The sequence below is a fragment of the Cheilinus undulatus genome, linkage group 16, assembly GCF_018320785.1.
Source record: "Cheilinus undulatus linkage group 16, ASM1832078v1, whole genome shotgun sequence".
Taxonomy (NCBI): domain Eukaryota; kingdom Metazoa; phylum Chordata; class Actinopteri; order Labriformes; family Labridae; genus Cheilinus; species Cheilinus undulatus.
The window spans coordinates 3079364-3099690 of record NC_054880.1 but is presented as its reverse complement, the minus strand read 5'-3'; the positions used below and the strand labels follow the sequence as shown (position 1 = coordinate 3099690).

The 20327-nt window shown below is 37.5% G+C and overlaps 3 protein-coding genes and 1 gene segment (V, D, J or C); 2 read left to right on the top strand and 2 right to left on the bottom strand.

The window, feature by feature from the left end:
- LOC121523649 overlaps positions 1–20327 on the bottom strand; it is an 820099-nt gene that overhangs the window by 134700 nt on the left and 665072 nt on the right.
- Positions 1–20327, top strand: part of LOC121523651 (immunoglobulin kappa light chain-like) — an 813481-nt gene that overhangs the window by 129838 nt on the left and 663316 nt on the right. The window lies entirely within an intron of this gene.
- LOC121523605 (gastrula zinc finger protein XlCGF26.1-like) lies at positions 787–6933 on the top strand. The gene is made up of 2 exons (XM_041808542.1): positions 787–1492; positions 5035–6933. Exons 1-2 carry the CDS (start codon positions 1315–1317, stop codon positions 6177–6179), a joined length of 1323 nt encoding a protein of 440 aa, XP_041664476.1. The 5' UTR covers positions 787–1314; the 3' UTR covers positions 6180–6933.
- On the bottom strand, positions 11542–18421 carry LOC121523592 (gastrula zinc finger protein XlCGF57.1-like). Its single transcript, XM_041808527.1, has 2 exons — positions 17928–18421; positions 11542–13162 (listed from the first exon to the last, which is right to left on the bottom strand). Exons 1-2 carry the CDS (start codon positions 18109–18111, stop codon positions 11907–11909), a joined length of 1440 nt encoding a protein of 479 aa, XP_041664461.1. The 5' UTR covers positions 18112–18421; the 3' UTR covers positions 11542–11906.

Sequence of the window (20327 nt, the reverse complement as noted above, 5' to 3'; positions counted from 1 at the left end):
AAAAAAACAGGGGTTTTTTTTGCAAAAGGTAGCTTAATTGGGTGAAAAGTGACAAAAAATGGTGAAAAGGGCAAAAAAATCCCTTTTTAAGGTTTTCTGGGGGAATAATATTTAGATTAAGACATAAAAGAGCCACAAATAATCACAAAAGAGCAACATGATGAGTATCACTGGTTTAGAGAGTTCTTTGGAAACAGCCTAAACTGTTGTGGTCACAGTTATCTGACTGCTGTGTGGTCCATTATAATAGCTTTAAGTCATTTGTTCACTTAATTATTAATCTAAAAACAGGTTAGAGATGATGGGTGGATCATTTGTGATAAAAAAAAAAAACTACAGGACAGTGAGAGAAGTGACTTCCCTGAAGCCTCCTTCCAAACATCACACACATCGAAGAAGAAGTGTTGAAAAAAAATGCAGAAATGTGAACCGACTGTAATGGAAAAGAAAAAGTTGAACATGTATTAATGCGTTATGTCAAATGTAGTGATCACAGGAGAAAAGCGGGAAAAAAAGGTGAGAAAGGTAGGAAGAGGGTGGAGGGATGTTTGGGACAAATGTAGAAAGTGTAGGAGAAGTCACTGCCTTTTTAGTCAGGTCCGTCACTGAAATAATAATAATAAAAAAACACTTCTCTTCAGTTTAGGGGTTTTTTAAAAAACGTAATAGAATTGTTAAACTGGATCCCACCTAAATACTCAGGTACAGTAGGTGGCGGTTTGCACTTAAGAGTGATGATTGCATCCACCGAAGAAGAAGAAGAAGAAGAAGAAGAAGAGGCAGCAGCAGCAGCAGCAGCAGCAGAAGAAGAAGAAGCGGAGGCAAACAGTCGGTACTCGGCTTTGTTATAGTAAGCAGGATCATGTTGGGGTAGAATAATAGAGTGTTTTGTGTCGTGTTCAATATGTTCTAAAGCATTTTTCAGCGCAGATGTTTTTATAGTTTTGCCTTAAACCAATATTCCGTTTTCCGAGAACCCCAAAGGAAAATAATTTAGCCTTCCGTTAGCTAGCATCCTGGAAATCGCCGGAGCTCTATGTATGAGCTTTACACAGGGACAAAAGAAGCAAATCAGTCGGGAAACATTTAATTTTTACCCATTAATTTTATTCATTCAAGCAGGCACAGAGGCTCTGTGGTGTTTATGACGTTTAGACGCCTTTGTATATCTCCTGGCGCCTCACGAAGCTAATGTTGCTAGCTTAGCCTTTAAGCTGGAAGTAGAGGACGGGAGCAAGACAGGAGGCCCCAGATCAACCAAACTGTTTTTAAAGGAGAGTTTCAGAAGAGAAACCTGCGCCTGTTTAGTTTAAAATGTCTAAAGTCCAAGGGCTGAGATCTTTAGTGAACCAGAGACTGACTGCAGCTGCCGAAGAGATATTTGGACTCTTTGAAAGAACAATAACGGAGTACGAGGAGGAAATTTGTCGATTAAGGCAGAACAATGGACGAAATAGGGAAGTGGACGCAGATGTGGAGCTACACAGAGGAGGTTTGTAAAGTTTTACTGATATACTAAAAATATAAAAAAGCTGTCATTCTCTGACTAATGTCTACACTATTTAGGAGCATCAAACAGGGCAGTGGTTTAAAACAACTTTTGGCACCTTTCTTATAACCCTTATAACCAAGAGAAGAAAAACCCACTATTTAATCTACATTCACAAAATCGGTATGTTTTTTTTCTGTCAAAATAGAAAAAAAAAAAAAAATCAGACCCATCCTAAGTAAACACAAGGTTGTTTCACACAAAAAGATCACGGTTCAGTGAAGAAATCCCTAAGCCATTACGGTTTTCCTCCTCAAATCCACCGTGCAGACTGATGTGTAGCAAAAAAAAAACAACAACAACAAAAAAACATTGCTTGGGTTGCAAAGTGGGAACCCTCATTTGTCAGTGTTTCGTTTAGTTAATCCCACAACTCCTCCAGAGGGCTGAACAGTGATCTCCAGCATCCCAGAGCCACCCTCCTCCATGCCAGCTCCCATCACTCACCATGCCCACACAGAGACATCATTATTCATTCATCATTAATCAAGTCTGCCCTCACAAGCCCAAGATTCACTGTATTGCTTCACACAGCTGCGTCACTCAGACCTCCGAAAGGTTGAGCAGAGTGATATGATCTAAAATTAATATTTTTAAGTTTCATCATAATAAACAATATATATCACAGTATTTTCAAATCTCTGATTGACTGTAAATGTTTAATTTAGCCCTTTGGTGGATAAAATGACAACAGTATGATAAAAAATAGACCCTTCTCTATCTTCTACACCATCTTATTCTGATTCAAAAGATCCGAAATGTTTCTCTGCTATGTTAACTATTATTGATTGTAAAAAAAGATTATTTTCTTCCTCAATAACAGTGAGGCAAACCTACACAAACACTCACCAATCTCAAGATGCAGTAAATGTCCAAAACACTGCAGTCTTGTCCGTTTTGGCTCACAGCTTTGATTACATTAGTCCTATTAGCTGTGGTGATGCACAGCTGACAAGTTTCTTAAAAGTTCCATGATATGAGATCATCTTTCACACCTTAGACTAAGAATTTGGGTCACATATCTGAGCTGGTGGGCAAGCTTTTCCCTGACATGTACAACTCTGACAGGGAGTTTTCAGCAAACAATGATACGTTGGATTGTTTATCTTTATGAGATCCTACTGGGGCCATGTCTTCATTGATGTGTTTTTTTTACTGCCACCATTACCTCCATTAACCTTGCAAAGCAGATGGATAGACCCGTTTTCTAGTTTCTCGCTGGTGAATCCATCTTGCAAAGCTCCCATCCGAACCATTTGGGTCTGGTTAGAAAGTGACAGGACCAATCAGCGTCTAGGGGCAGTACTTTCGGACACGGCAGAGCCGTGACACAAGCAAACAGCAACAAGAGACCAGTGCAATTATGGCGGAAGAGATTAGATGCTGCTAAGGCGTCAGTTTTATCAGAATTTGACGACATTTCTTCATTTAAAGAAGAACAAGGAGCAGCAGTGAGCTGTTTTCTTTTCAAAAACGACAGAAGTTGGGTACTGACATGTCTACTGTCACCATGGTTCACGGCGTTATGCAGTTCTCTATGGAGCTTACTCCCTTGGTAAGGGTGCAGGCGTGCAGCTTGCTGGCGGTAACATCATGTGTTTTGTTGCTCTGATTGGCCTGTAAAGATGTGACAGACATAACGTTCATCCAATCACCCTCCAAGTTTTTTTTCAAAGGCTCTGCCCTTTTCCAAACGCTGTCTATCAGTGGTTTTCCAGATGGATGTGTGAAACAAATCCATTTGTGCCAGGTTAAACGTCCATGTAATCTTTTGGCATATTTTACAGAATGCCATGTTTTGTTTGTTTCCTTCCTTTTTAAATCTGAACCACTGTCAGATGACTGATACAGTTCTGTTTCTCTTTGTACGTCTCTCACAGTTAATTTACCTTGGAGGATATTTTACCTTCTATGCTCTCTCATGTGCAAAAGAGAGTTTTCTGGATGAGCAGGGGAATGTACTTTCTGCTGTAAGAGGGAGGCTTTTGGAGACAAGAGACGGAGGAGTGAAACTAATGAGAGAATGCTGACAGCTTAAAACGTCTACGCAATTTATACTCAATAGTCGCAATCTAGCCATTTTTCACATCTCACATGGCAAAAGGGGTGATACATCGGATATACTCCATATATATTACCATATTTCCCATCTCTAATACAAAGACATACTTTAAGGATGACAACTTTTGTACACCTGGACAGGTGCACGGAGGTTAAATCAACAATCATAACACAAAACGACTTGTGCACATCAGTCTGCAATCACAGTTCCAAGATTCACTGTCTTGCTTTACAACGTTGCGCCACACAGATCTTTATTAGGTTGATTAGTTCTTGGAAGAAAAAAAAACCTGAGAGATCTCTAAAGTTTGCTTAACAAAGTACAACTGTTGAATTTCAGTACAAGAAGAGTCACACAGAGATTTAGCAATTGTGAATGGTAGTGATTACGGTTCTCACTTTTTGGTCATTACTTTAATACTTCTTCACTACACCTCCTTTATTTTAATGATGATTGTGTAGAAAAGTAACTTTGTAAAGAAGATAGATTTGCCATACTCCATGTTTCCATCAGGCAGATCCATCTTGGAAAGGTCTAGTCTGAAATGTTTGTGGCAGGACTGGAAATAGATCTGACCAATCAGCATCATTTGAGGAGACCAAAAAGTATCAACAAGGTGGGATTCGTTGTACTGGAAGCTGACAGCAATGGCTGCCACCAGTGAGGCATTTAGCTCAGATGGGGGTGTTAAGTTGTACGGTCAGTTGGTATAGCAAATAGCTTAGATGTAGCCATAGTAAAGCCATAGTTTCATCAGAACTGGGCCACATTTCTTTATTAAAACAGGGGCAAAGAGTCACACAGCATTTAGGGTTGTTATGAAGAAGACTGAAAGAATCAGTTCCCTAAAAATGTGTTTAATCAGATTTGTCTGTATGAAGCTTAAGTAAATGAAGTAACATTCACACTAAATATCAGTGGGGCCTTTATGTTAAAATTGTCAAATATGATCAGAGATGTTTTTGGATAATCTGGCTGAGAAGGAGCATGTAAAGAGAGAACAAAAGAGTACCTAGAATGGATCCCTGAGGAACGCCACATTTAAAATCAGCAACAGATGAAGATGTCATTGCAGGATCATATTTATTTAGGTCATACTTGTTCCACACTTGATCCAAAGGGAAAACTGGAATTGGTTAAGGATATTTGGCTCCAAGAACTCAATAAGCCTTTTGGAAGGGAGGCAAGACATCTTTGAGAACTGGTCTACTGGTTAGTCCTAAAAATAACAGGAAATGTTTTATTGGACTGGTATGGATGCACTGGACAAGACCAACCCAGGTTTTAGGGCAGGGCATTCACATTTCTCAGTTGTCAAAATCTGCTCTTTTTTTGTAGCTCTGAGGTAGAGACATGGGTAGAAACAGTATCTCGACAGATTTTTTTTTTGTTTTTTTTCTAAGCTTCACACTTTTCTCCACAGATGTCCAGCAGCTGGTAGTGAAAGAAGAAGAGGTTTGCCTTGGACAACAGGAGAAGATCTCTCGTCAGAACCAGGAGGATCCTCCAGAACAAACACATATTAAAGAGGAACAGGAGGAACTGTCGAGCAGTCAGGAGATAGAGCAGCTTCAAAAAGCAGAGGAGGATGGCATCAATATGTTCACATTCACTCCTGTCCCTGTGAAAGGTGAAGAAGAGGCTGGAGAGGAACCTCAGTCCTCACAGTTTCATGAAACCCACAATGAAGAGAACATAGGCACGGAGCATTTGAAAACAGAATCTGACAGCGAGGACTGTGGAGGGTCAAAAGCAGACTTTAATCCAGACAGTAATTTACAGCCAGTTACTACTGACAAGACCTCACACCTCTCTGGGGTATCACACTGTAATATTGTTATCAGAGTTAATAATGGAAGTGCATCAGTTAGCTCTTCAGAGTTTGCTACAGAAGTGAAACCATTTCGTTGCTCAATTTGTGGCAAAAAATTCTCTGATAAGGACACCTTAACAAATCATAAGAGCCTTCATTCAGACCAAAAACGATTCAGCTGCTCAGTGTGTAAGAAAAAATTTTACTGGAGAAAAGACATTTTGACTCACATGAGAACCCATACAGGAGAGAAACCTTACAGTTGCTCTTACTGTGGCTCTGGGTTTACACAAAACTCCCATTTGGCTGCTCACTTAAAAGTCCACACAGGAGAAAAACCTTTCAGCTGTTTCGTTTGCAAAGCTAGTTTCCGGATGAAAAAAAGCTTGGTTGAGCATATGAGAATCCATACAGGGGAAAAACCATTTGATTGCCAGATGTGTGGTAAAAGATTTGTTCAAAAGACACATATGAGACGGCACTTGCTTGTTCACACAGGGGAGAGACCGTTTGTTTGTACAGTCTGTGGAAAAAAATATGCACAAAATGTTAGTCTTAGAAAGCACATGACTGTTCACACAGGGGAGAAACCAATTTATTGCAATGTTTGTTTTAGAAAATTCCCGGGAACAGAGCAGTTCAAAAACCACGAGTGTGGTGCAGAGGGCAGCAAAGATACACAAGGCTGTGGCAAAGATACACAAGGCTGTGACACTGTGCCCCAAAGCATGCAAGTGTCAGATATTGCACAGTAATGCAAGCTCACTTGCCTCACTGCATACTTTGACTTGAGTCTCTGTCCTGCAAATTTCAGGTTCTCCTTGTAAACTATATGACATGTCGCATTTTTGAATGCAAACAGAAGTGAGGTGTTTTGAATCCAGGAGTCTTTGATGGCCATTAGCTGCATAGTTTTGTCTGTGTTGACACAAGTCAGAGCAGAACAGTTCAAACACGGGTGTGGATATTACTGATTCACAGCTATCTTTGCTTTCTAAAGCAAGCTAACAAGCTTGGAAAGTAGAAGATGTTAAGGAAATATTACTGTCAGACAATCCGGGTACCTTTTCCTCCACCTCTTTCCTTGTTCCCTACCCATGTCAACACAAGTGACAGAGAGGTAAATAGGACCAGGGGGACTGAAAATCATGGGTCATGCTGTATCATTTCCATGCTATCGGAAGAGGAACACTGTTTACTTTTTTTTTTTTTGTAACTGAGGCTCACTTGCATTGAATGTTAGTAAACAGTCTGAGTCATTTTAATCCAGTGATCATATCACTGAGGAAAAAAGCTTGCTCACATTGAATGTCTTTGTGTCCCAGTGATGTAATGTTTTTGCACAATACTTTTGCATGCTGTCTCTGATAAATAATTATTGTCTTGAATTATTATATCAACATTAAATGATTGACTAACCACTTTATGAAAAAGTTGGCTGATATCAAATGGACAATCCTGGTCTTTAATTATTTACTAAACACAGTGTTGATTCCTAATTGTTCACACTTGTCATACTACTGCCTTCAAATAAAGCTAAGGTTTTGGATTTACACTGCTGAGTGCACCTGTAATGTTGTAAAAAACAACCTGAAACACAAGTTGCATTGTCTGTGTATACAGGGTATAGAGGAAATAGCCTGGATTAGATTGACCACATTCCTCTTTTCCGTTAGAAGGAAGCAAACAGGGGAAGGGCAGCAGGCTGCACACTGTTCCTCGTTGTTCAACTGTAGCTTTTATTTCACACTTCCATACATCACTCATTACCCAGAAGTCCACAGAAATGCAAAACAATCACTCATTCTAATATTTTAATTTACAGGAGACAGCTGTACGGTTCCAAACAGAGATGCTCAGCAGAAGCACGAGCACAATTTTAAGAACAAAAAGGGGGCAGGATGTCACTATGTACATTATCCAGAGCCTGTTTAGCTTTACTCTGGGTCAGTAAAATAATCTAAAAAAGGAGTGAGTTTGCTTATTTTCAAAAATATAAGTTTTTAACAAAAGGGAAAACAAATTTGATGAAAAACTGCAATCAGCATTGTTAGTCAAACAATTGTTCTGGTTAACTGTTTCTTGCTTATTTTAACACCTTTTGAAAAACAGGGTAGTGTAAAAGAAATTAATTTGTAAACATTTTTAAAGTAAATATTTCAGTACTAAAACGTCCCCATTTTTGTGCAATTTAGTAGGGATGCATGATTTTATCAGTATAATACCCATAAAGGGAAATATTAGCCAGAGCAGAAAAGTATTTGCACTGGCAGATAGGACAACTTCTGCCAATATTTACGACCAATGTTAAGGATGCATGATATTGTATTTTTGCCAATACTTGATATTCAGATATTTACAATTTCATTTTAGCCAATACTCATGCTGACACAGGTATTAAAAATGTAGTTCAGACTCAAAATTTTAGTGCTTAAAGCACACTTTAAATTTTAATGAATGAAAAAAGAAGACTTCAGCTGCAGGTCTGTTGGTCCTGTACAGTATTTTACTGTTGTCCCATTTATTATATCAGTTGTAAATATCGACAGAAATGTTCATATCTGCAGAAAGTGATTATTTACTTTTAAAGCTAAAATCTGTTGATACAGATATGCTGATATATTTTATCCCTAATCAATATATTGGCTCTAAATATCCATATGCACATATAGTTTTGAGTTTTAAAACTGAACTAACAGTCAGCTGAAGTCTTTTTTGTTTGTCCTGAATTTTAACGTTTGTTTGAAAGATTAAGGTTTGTGTCTTTTAGTGTGTTATAAGAATGAAGTCTTGATCTAAACTACATTTCTGTATTGGTATTGGCTACACTAAACTTAAAAATATACACATATTTGCGCTGTCAGACAATTACATGTTTTAATTCAATAAATTGAAGTACTTCTGTAGTAAATTATGATTAATCTCATGTTTTTTCCTATTTATTATGCATCTAAAACTGTCTTAGTTTCATGTTGGATTTTTTTGTTGTCTTTAACTAAGAGTAATTGACTTCCTGTTTGGATACAGAACTGTTCTTATAAGTACATCTGAGATTATGATATGAACTTAACCTCTGACAAATGAACTTATGGATTAAAAAAAAGCAAAATTAGAACAGTGAAAAGGTGAATGTTTCATAACACAAGGTGCACATTTCTGACATGTCCGCTGAGCATCTGTGAGTTTTTAAAAGTGAGATGAGACCTTAAGGAAAAGCAGTGGACTTATTTTGCATCACTGTGGCAGCAGGGAGACAAAGAAAGCATGAAAGGGACAAGAAAGCATGAGATTAATCCCAAATTTAAAAATCAATGTATGAATTATGGACCTTCATTATTCACAATTAATGCATCAATGCGGACAGCCCTACTGCTTGTTACAGAAAAAAACTGTGAATCCAAAAGAATATCTTCATTTTGTTCCCCAGTTCATTTCTATTTGATCTGGCCTTTATCATCACTAGAGAATCAAACGTATTTAAATTGATGTCACAACTCAAGGCAGTAGTGTCCAGTACAAATTTCCTATCATAGATATTTTCTCTAATACTTCCTATTATTTCTCACAGAATAATTACTAAAAAACTGCAATGTAAGTATGTCTTCCACAGTTGTTGAAAGCATCATCAGACTAAATTAACAATCATAAACCACAAAACCAAGGATTAATTGACACAAATAGAGCTATTGTAGAATTATGCAGTTTATTGGAATTAATGTTCATACGCGCATAAAAAGACAGTACAATACAGAAAAACAAGAGTTTCATTGATCACATGGATGATTCTCCCCAGTGGGTCAGACATGGGAAATCTGTTAAAAGTTGTCATTTTGATGTTTAATGATATGCAGCATAAGCATAACCTGTGTATGTATTTTAATGGATTTCCATTCATATACAATATATAAAGTGAAAAGCCTACAACTGTTTTACTACAAGTCACCCAGCCCCCCTTATCTGGTGAGGGATGCAAATAGAGGACAAGGTTGCAACACACAGAAATGTTCCTGCTTGTTCAACTGTGACTTTTATTTGATACTTTTATACAGCATTTATTGTCTGGAGGTTCACAGAAGCAAAAATAAAACCACAAATACTATTTCAAACTTAGGAAGAGAGCTGTATGAATTCTGAAAAAAGCTACTTTTCATGAAACACTTAGATTGACACATGCTCTCAAATTCAAGAGATTTGTCGTGCATAATAAAAAGGCACACTTTAAGTATAAAAAACAAGAATATGTCTGCCTACATACTGTATGATTCAGCTTAAAATTACTGCTTCTACTTCGTACAATTGTTTGACAACACGTTTAGAGCGCCAACATTCTAGCATATTTACAAAGCACAAGTGCAAAACAAAGACACAAAAAGTGAACATGCAGTTATTTGTGAGACAGCCTTAAATGTTTTTGTTGCCACCAAAAGAGAGACTTGTCAGTCCGGCCAAGTATCTGGCGAAGGAAAACTGGGGAAGGGGGCCACTTTTAAGATTGTCAAAAGTTTACAAGTTTACATTTAGATACCAGAAGTTTCTAATAAATGTAACCTTGGTTATTTTCATGGTCTATTGTATCAAAAAATACCAGAGATGTTATAAAATAAACAAACGAAAAAAAATCTAATTAGACAATTGGGTTGAGAGGAATAAAATGTTTTCATGCAAATTAGACTGTAGGAGTTTGCTTGCTTTGTTTTTAAAAACCGAAAAGAAATAGTTGCCCAATATTGCGTGCCTAAAACTTCTTTCTGCTGTAGTATCAAACAGGTATTGATAAGTATAAGGGGTGTAAATTACCAGGTTCATCTTGATATAAAACCATAGAAACTATTTGGACAATGACACAATACTTTCAGATTTCAAAAAGTCTGCCATGATAAGATTTCGATTGATTTAATGGTGATGCAGTGAAGATTTGACATTTATGGTTGAATTAAATCTTAATTTTGATAACTAAAGGGGTTAGGACAAAGTTTTGAGACACAAAGGGACCTAACAATGACAGAAAAAGAGGATGGGAAGATAGCACTGCTATGAGAGCTGCTCACTCCAAGATAAGGCAGCTTAAATTTCAAAGATAACGTGAGATGTCAGGTTACAATTGATGCAACAGCAGAATATTCCCTCTGTTTAGCTGTAGAGCCTTTATCAGACACCACTCGCACTACATCAGCAAAAGGGTAGATAGCAAGGGGAGACCACTTTTATCCATAAACTACACCATATGGGCAATCAAATATGGATTAAAAATGCAAACACTTGTATAGTCTATGTCCAAAATACTTCCACACAGCCTAAAGAAGAATGGATACCTTCTTTTTCCTCTTATTTTTGGCTGCTAGCTATTTACACATGTCTGATTGATGCTCTCATTTGAAAGTCCAGAACAATGCACAGCTGTGCAGAAATTTTCAAACAGGCATATGGGAGGAATTTCAAAATAAAAGCATGGCTTAAAGATGATGGTGTTGATTTATGTTTTTACATTCTATTAACATGATGGGATATTTGATCAACCAATTTATGTACTAATTCACACTGATGGATCATCACACTCCCAGCTACTGTCAAAATAGGGTCTAAAAATTAGCTAACATGATAATCATTATCACTAAAGGTTTGTTGCTGGGTCAAAACAGATCCAGAACAAGGGCATGGACCTGACAACCAGTGTTAATTTTGGCAGCTATTTTTAATTTTAGTCTTAGTTTTAGTCTTTAAATGAAATGCATATTAGTTTTAGTCACATTTTAGTCATTTCAATCCATTTTAGTCTAGTTTTAGCTGACGAAAACTCAAAACATTTTAGTCTAGTTTTAGTCAATAGAAAGACCTCACATTTTAGTCTTTACTTTTAGTCCAAGAATTTATTTTCTTGCCTAAATTTGGTACCATGACTTGGTAGTGTGTTCTCTGCGCTCTGCTAAACCTGGGGTCCCTGCTTTCTACAGGTGAGGCAGAAGAGCTACAGATGCATTGTTTTTTGACAGATTTTCCCACAGTGGAGAAATATCACAGATTTTGAATGTCTGATGAAAACTACATTACATTTTAGTCTAGTTTTAGTCATCTTGACAAAAAATAAACTTTGTTTTTGTCAGTTTTATTCATCACAGATCTGTTTTTGTTCGTCTTAGTCTAGTATTTGTCATGGAAAAAAGGGCTGTTGACAAATAGTTTTAGTCGACAAAATTAACACTGCTGACAACTGATTTAAGCAGCCAATGGGTTCTGAGTGGAGAAGGTCTTAAAATTGGTCTGAACCCATTCTTTAAAGGGAACTGTACATATCAAATACTCCAGCTTTTGAAAAGTTCATGTGAAGTGATTTAAATATATAAACAAATTGAATCAGTTAATGTGTTCGTGTTGCTTTTCTTAGTTGAAAACATAAAGTGAAGAGAGACTGTTGGAAGCTAGTTTTTGATCAAAATTGAGCCATTAGTGTAGAACATTTTTCTTGCCCTTAATCTTAACTAGTATCATGTAGTTCTGCTGCTTTCACCAACACACTTGTGATTTTTTACATAATCAAGTCGAGAGAAACTTTTCTGGCAAACATCACAACTAAATGGTTTCTCCCCTGTGTGGATAGTCATATGTCGGCTCAAAGTTACATGCTGTGCAAAACTTTGACCGCAGACTGTACAATTAAATGGTTTCTCCCCAGTGTGGACAGCCAAGTGGCGCCTCAGATTGCCATGCAGTGTGAATGTTTTACCACAAAGTGAGCAACTAAATGGTTTCTCCCCTGTGTGGACAGCCATGTGTCGTCTCATATGCCCTCTTTCTCCAAATGCTTTACCGCAAACTGTACAACAATATGGTTTCTCACCAGTATGGCTTCTCATATGAATTATTAAACTTCTTCTGAATCTGTAGCTTGCTTTACAAAACACACAGCTGAAAGGTTTTTCTCCTGTATGAATTCTTAAGTGTGAGGACAAAGTAGAGCTTTGTGCAAACTTTATACCACAAACAGAGCAACTGTAGGGTTTCTCTCCTGTGTGGATTCTCATGTGTGCCACAACATCTCCTCTCCATTGGAAACTCTTCTTACAAACCGGGCAGCTGAAACGTTTGCCCTCTGAGTGAAGTCTCATGTGATTTGTTAAGGAAGCCTTCCTCAGAAATCTTTTACCACAAAGTGAGCAACTAAATGGTTTTACTTCTGTTTGGATTCCTTTGTCCATCTGTAGCTGCTCTTTTTCGCCAAAGCTTGTATCACACTCAGAGAAGCTAAAAGATGTATCTCCAGTGTTACATCCCATTTCACTCATAGATACATCTTTGTTTTGCAGGGGGTTAAAACCTTCCTGAGGTTTCCCAGTCTCTTCCCAATCACAGTTACTGTCATCAGTCTCAGATTCAAAGGACTGCAGAGTTTTGTCATGAGTTGCATGTTGTAAATAAGCGTGTGGATTCAAGTGTCTGGCTGCTTCTGATCCTTCATCATCCCCTGTTTTCATCTGATCAATTTGTCTCTGATGAAGCTGTGAGGATTGAGGCTCCTCTTCATCATCTTCTTCACTCTTCACAGGGACAGGAGTGAATGTGAACTTGATGATATCAGCCTCTACTTGTCCTTGAAGCTGCTCTGTTCCCTCATGAGTCCACAGTTCCTCCCATTCCTCTTTAATGTGAGGTGGTTCTGGTTGGTTTTCCTGCTCTGGGCTCTTGCTCCACTGCTGTTGCTCAGGGGGAACCTCTTCTCTTCTCACTGACAGCTGTTGAACATCTGTAAAGAAAAATGAAATTTAAAAAAGTTCAAGAACAAATGTAAACTCCTAATGGAATTCTAAGCACCAGTGATACTGCTTTGATAGATGTGGGGAAAATAACCAAACACCATGTTTCATAAATATGGAAGTCATTTACAAACATATTGTGCAGTTAGCACTCATCTTTACAGAATAAATTCAATTCTCTGGTAGTTTCTAAATGCCACCACAAGGATTCCAGTTGCTGAACAGTTAGTGAACAATGGTGGGTCAAGATGTAGAGCTGGGGTGTTTTCTGTGGTAGGGCGATTTGAAGAAACCCTATAAGCTAGGGCTGACCATGAGGCCCAATGACTTCTACCTTGAAATCTAATTGATTGGTTGTACTTTATTTAAATGTTATGTACTGCATGCATGACACATGCATGTCTGTGGTATTACTGTGTTTGACTGGCCAGCCAACTGGCCTGACCTGACCTATAGAGCAGGAGTGTCCAAACTATGGCAAGGGGGCCAAATGCGGCCCACAGTCCATCTTTTAATGGCCCACAGCACATTCTAAGAATAAAATGACATTGTAAAATGAAATATTGCCTACATTAGAACATGATGCTAGACTGTATTGTACTTTATTGATGTGTTTTTTGTGACTAAATTGAGACAACACTGCAAATGGTAAACATATTGACAACCAAAATAATAGAAATTCAGATTTATAATGCCCTTATTGATTGCCAGTGGTAGCCAGGGCCACCAAGGCCTCCACAAAATCCTTAAAACGGTAGATTTTTTTGCCTTTTCAGCTATTAACTAGCCCTTTCAGCATACTCAACCACTAAGCATATCTTAACTTCCATTTGATTGGTTGTACTAACTGCAACACCCTGAAGAAGAGTTATACGGAAGTGGCCCCACCATCCTTATACACTTCTGTAAGTGGCCCTTGGTGGAAAACGTTTGGACACCCCTGCCATAGAGAATCCCTGAACTACTTTCTAAAGGAGGATAAGAGACACCAGACTCAACACATACAAGCTGAAGGCTGCTATCAGAGCAACTTGGGCTTCATAACACCTCAGCAGTTGCCCAGATTGATTGGCTAATTAAATCATACTTAACATAAGATTCCTCACTATTCTCTTCTTGGTGTACATAAAAGACACTGACCTCTTAATTTTCTGAATGTCACAGTTCATTCTTGAGGCACGGTGAACATTTGTGCAGAGTTTAAAGAAAATGTGTCCTGGTGGGACAGACTGGTCTTTCTTAAGAGCTAAAGGAGGAAAGCTGATCATGGTGGTGCTGGCTGTTTGTTGTGGGCTTTATGAATGAATTAGGAGGTCCTGGAGTGTTTTGAGGAGAGAAAACACACAGATAGATTTGAAATTGTAAATATGAAACATGTTCCAATATTTACTATCAGGAATGCTGTTAAGGAAGCTCACCAAAGACAAGCACAACCATGGAGACACAAGGAATATCTAGTACAACAATAGACAGCTACATTTAACTTGTTTACTCTGAAGTCTTGTTTGTCTGGAGTTTTGAGAGAGAAGACTGGTTGTTGTTGAATAAATCTGTTCATGTATGCCATCATTGGCATCATGTGAAATCTCTCTTATTTTCAAAATCTGATAGTAAAAATCTTTTAGTGAGTTTCAAGCTTTGAAGCATTATCCACTTCCAGAACCCATCCTTTAAAAAGCACATGTAATCCTGTTTAGGCTATGTTTTTTTAAACTTACTGTGGTGTCAACTCCAAAGCCAGGTAATTGTCTCCGATATGCATCCACAATAATTTAACTCCTTCGTTGAAATATCTCCACTAATGTGGTTATTTCACTCTGTCCTTTAGCAGCCAGTCAAAGTACAGATGGTACAGACCTATATGAATCTTTTGACCTTGAAACTATGAGGCTGTGTCTGTTGTTTTATGTTGTTGTTACTGTCTGTACTTCATGTCTGCCTCTATCCATCTCTCCCTTTCTGCCTCTCCTTCTACCCTGCTGTTTGCCCCAGCTGGTCACAGCAGATGGTGTTTTTTTGTCTCTGTTGCCAAATGCTTACTCATGGTGAATTAATGTAAGGGCTTTGTAGATAATACAACAGAGAGTATACTGTGGACCTTTAACATGCACTTTTCTATTTTCTGCACTAAATCAATAAATTGTGTGATGACGGATTATCAAATTAAACATTTAAGAAAACAATATCTTTGATTAAGTATCCTTAAGTGGTCTACTGCTCTGTTAATAATGGTTTGATTTGAGATTATCAATCAATCAGTCAGTCTTTGTTTGTATAGTTTGTTGTTTGATTTATCACTTTAATGACCCCACACTGATCCCATGAGCTCAGCACTAGCAGTATGTAGCCTTGTTACAGTGGCGAGGAAAACCTTCCCATTAATGGGCAGGTGAGTCAAGCAGAACCAGAGTCCTGTTGTTTACAGCCATCTGCTGAAGCTGCACCAGGGTTGAAAAGGGGTATGAGGGTAGGGATGGGGGAGAAGCAGGAAGGGAACAGAGGGATGTGCAGAAAGAGGGGCAAGAGTAATAACAAATGGAAGACAAGTTTATGGATGTTGTGGCCATGAACGAATCTCCCATTATATGGGATATAATAATGATGATAGCAAAATGTGAAGAATTAGCAATAACACCCATGATAAGACTGTGGTAATGTCGGGTTATGTTGTTACTTTTCTAAGAGGAAGGCTAATGATCATTGCTGGTATTTCTGTGTATTTAAGTTAAAATATCCTGATCATTTTGGCTGCTTGCAGGTTTTTGGCTTTGTTAATTAAGAAGAGAAGCTGAGACTTCTTATTTGATTTTTATCAGCTGGCAAAGTTTTACCTTCTTTAACTAATTAGCATATTTCAATTCCTCCACATATTTCATTGCTTTTCTTCACTCTTCCTTTACTATTATGTTAATTTCTCATTTTTTACTGCACTAATATTTAGAGCTTATTTTATCTTGAGTTTCCTCATTTATTTATATTTTACTGTTTTTCTGGCTTCTCTCTTTTTGTTTCTATTCCTCTTTGTTTCTGTTTTGGATTTCTCACATCTGCTTAAGTTTTGGTCCATTTGGTCTCAACCTTGGTAGCTGGGTTCCTGTGTTGCCCAGGCTTCTATCTTTTTTAGGCGTAGAGCAATTTTTGGCCAGACTGATTATCGATGCTGACATTTGGCATTAAGTCAATTATTTAGGGCTGACAGCCTCAAGTTGATTGATACATTAATTGGTCGATGACTTCATGTCGACCAAAATCTAATTGGTTAAACAATCGCACGTGCTACTTTAATTGGAAGAATCCTTTTTTTTTTTTTTTTTTTTTTTTTTTGCAGGGGTGAGAAGGGAGACATCATGTGTTTTTATTTTTTTTCAGTTATGTAGTGTTACAAAATATAAATTACAAATATATATATATATATATATGAATGTAACTATTCAAATATCATTTACTGCCTTGCCTTTAAGGGTAATTAATTATAGGTTAAATACCCAGAAAGTCAAAACAGCGTCACTAGGAGCCTCCCACCTTAGAGGAACGCAAAGCCCGTGAAGCACGTTTGTACTCCGTTTCCCGCTAATTGACATCATGTCAAAAAAGTCAGAGTTGTGGCAACATTTTGTTACAAAAGATTATTTAATTACAACATAAGGTGATTACACTGCAAAAATCATATGATTTTTAAGTTCATTTTGAATTTTAATTACCACTTAAATGCACTGACAACATTGTCAGTGATAAGTTTGATGTAGAAATAACATGAAGGCTTTGGGTTTTTTTGGGGGGTCCGTCCCACGACCAATCAATTAATTTATGATCTGGTGAGATTTCAGTCGACCCAAGTTTTTCTTTGGTTGACTACAGCCCTACAGTTACTGATATCAATAATCTTTTTTCCCCAATAATCATTAAAAATCAATTAATTTTAAGGTGTGCCACTTTGGCTGCACTGCAAAATGCATCTTCCCCTCTGGTTTTGTTTTCACTCCCTACAGTCTTACCTAACGTTCTGCCCACAACACTTTCTGACTGGCTTGATGCCACAAAACTACCAGTTAATCAACGCTAAGTCCTAGGTGGCACTGAGTGTTGCGCTGTGCTGTTTCATATGTTGATAAAGCTAGGGTTCTATTTTTTACTTTCCTTATTTTTTCAACATGCAGTTTATCAGTAAGGTTGGGTATCATTTGTTTTTTTTTTTGTTTGTTTTTTCCAATACGCTGCTATATCGGTCCCATCTATCGGATACATGCACTACCAATAATTGGTATCATGTTGGCCCTGAAAAACCAATACCAGTCAACCCTTAGTTTGAATGGTATGGTCAATGTCATATCTGCTTTCTGAAGATGTCTATGAATTAGCTGAATAGCATCTTATGATGTCTGTCCTCTAATGATGCCCTATGGAGTCTCAGTTTGCAAGGTGTCTCATGGCATCTTGTGAAGTTGTTGAGTTATTATCTTGGTCAGGATTATATTTAGGTTCTGTTGATGAAAGGTGTCATTTTTTCTGTCGTCTTCAGCTTTTGTCATGGTTTTGCTTCTTTTTCTTCTATTTGCTTCTGCACATATCAAAGCTCTTTGCAAATCCTTGTTTTTAAAAGTACAGTACAAATAAAGTTCTTCTTATTGTTGTTGTTCATGAGCTATGGCTGCTCTCAGCAAGATGTGGAAGAGGCCTCTCTGCCTTTGGCCCCAAAATCACTAAATCTGCCCCTTCAGTAGCTCACATGGACAGCATTAAAGACTGTGTACACACCTGCTCTGTGTAACTCCACCTCAGGGTTTTTAACGGCCTCCAGGCATTTGTGTTGATTCTCTTTTGATCGACATAGTTGCTCCTCGTACTCTGCTATCGTTCTTTCAAACAGCTCAAATATCTCCTCAGCTGCCGCAGTCAGTCTCTGGTTCACTAGAGATCTCAGATTTTGGACTTTAGACATGTTCACTGTATTCCATCAACACACACAGAAGAGAAAACAACGTTTATCCGTTATTTTGGCATCAGGAGAACAGATATTGGTCTCTTTCCAGCAGACACTCCCTTCAGGCCTGTAGCTGAGCTCCGTCAGTCTTCTGAGAAGCTAGCAGCCCACGCTAACGGTGTGGAAAACCCCGATTAAACAGGATTTCTGTTTTTTTGTTAAAAAAAAGTCCTTTTTTTTAACTGAGTCAATGCAATTAAGTTTATCCTAAAAAACCGGGCGAAACTTCTCAATACGACGTATCTTCTAGCAACCAGCTCAGCTAGCAAACGGCTACATTCTTCTTCTGCTGTTTCTTTGGGTTCGACGGCAGCTTGGTCCGTTTGATACGCTACTGCCACCTAAGGGCAACATTGATGATTTATCCCATCGAAAATCCAGCAAATTAGTTATTTTAAAGCAGTGTTACTCAACTCTGCTCAACCAATGAGCCAGATTTAAAAAATAACTTTGTAAGGGCCACAATCCAAATGGTGAAAGTTGGCAAAATAGGTAAAACTGGCAATAAAATAAAAAAAGATGGCAAAAATGGGTAAAAGTGGTAATAAAATAAGGTAAAGGTGGCAAAATGGGCAGAACTGGCAATAAAATAAAAGGTGGCAAAATGGGTAAAAGTGGCAATAAAAATATGTCACAGGAGGCAAAAATGGTCAAAAAAGGGGCAAAAAACAGGCATGAAGTGGCAACAAAGGGGACAAAGTGGCTAAAAATGGGTGACAAGTGACATAAAATAGTTAAAGGTGGCTTAAATCAAAAACCAGCAAAAACATGTCAAAAATGAGTGCAAAGTGACTAAAACAGGCATAAAGTAGCAAGAAGGTGGGAAAAAGGTTGCATTTAATGGAAAAGGTAGCTTAAATTGGTGAAAAGTAGCAAAAAATGCAAAGAAGGAGGTGGAATTGTAAAAATCAGGATAAAGGAGGCAAAACTGGGGGAAAAGGGCAAAATGGGATAAAAGTGGCAAAAAGTAGCAACAATTTCAAATAAGGGAAATGGAAATATACTGACAAAAATTATTGGTTGACAATTAAAGCCAACTATATAATTGTTGTAAACAAACTGATTAATGTGACTTGCAATGGATAATTTCTGAGGTCAAAGTTTCCCTCTTTATGGTTTTCTGGGGGAATATTTCAAATTAAGACATAAAAGAGCCACATGTGGCTCCAGAGCCATGGGTTGAGTATCACTGTTTTAAAGCTTGTCTTTTCTAGAGACTTATATGACAAGGCTGTCAATAAATCAAAGGACATTTTAATGTAACTCCAGATAAAAAAATCAAACTCTAAGGTTAAAGCACCCAAACTTGATCATTGAATTACACAAACTTACAAATGTCTTGATTGGGGGTAACAAAATAATTTGTTTTAATATGTCAAAAAATGTTTTACCCCCTATATTCTATTTATGTACACCTTAAAATCAACCATAGAGAAATTAAATTCTGGGTAGGACTTTGTTTTATGTGTCTGAATTTTATCAGTGATCAGACTAAGACTTCAATCATTACTTAAAGGTTTATTTTTAGATTTAAATTTTGAATGAGCTTGTTCACTGTAGAAGTTAAACAAGTTTTTTTTTTTTTTTTTATAAAAACTTTTTTTAAGAACTGGGAGGCACCTGGGACACTGACTTAGGAGAATTTTAAAAGCATGGCTTTAAACTTGTGTGTGCACAAGTGAATACCAGAGATAGCTTATTGTAAAAATCAGGACCAATGACATCACAGATCTTTCATCCTCACATTTTTCTGGTGTAACACTCATACCATACTAATATTTTCTCCTATGTTTGACCATAGAATCAGATCAGACATTTAAAATTTATTAAAAAGAAAGACCATCAAGAAAAATCACCTCATCTAAACATCTGCTACTAAGATTAGTCCATGCCCATATAATTTACTTATGGCTGATTGTCAAAAGAGCCGATAACAGTCAATACTGATGTTAGACTAAGGCATTTGTGCATCCTTGGTAAATATTATGCATTGACAATTTTACAACACATCTACAATAAGGATAGCTCCTGTAAGCCCAGCATTAAAGAAAATATGTTGGGCTAACCTTTACCAACCCTATCCCAAGTAAAATGGCCTGACTTGATTAGTCAGTACTTCACATGTTAATAATTTTAGGTCTTGAGTTGTACTTACTCTTTGCACTCCAAGGAAA

What these genes read in the sequence shown, in the direction of transcription:
- LOC121523605 (XM_041808542.1), top strand. Translation starts at nt 1,315, where the DNA reads ATGTCTAAAGTCCAAGGGCTGAGATCTTTAGTGAACCAGAGACTGACT. An exon ending in TGTGGAGCTACACAGAGGAG is followed by an intron (nt 1,493 to 5,034) that starts GTTTGTAAAGTT and finishes TTTTCTCCACAG; the next exon opens with ATGTCCAGCAGCTGGTAGTG.
- LOC121523592 (XM_041808527.1), bottom strand. Translation starts at nt 18,111, where the DNA reads ATGTCTAAAGTCCAAAATCTGAGATCTCTAGTGAACCAGAGACTGACT. An exon ending in GGTGGAGTTACACAGAGCAG is followed by an intron (nt 13,163 to 17,927) that starts GTGTGTACACAG and finishes TTTTCTTTACAG; the next exon opens with ATGTTCAACAGCTGTCAGTG.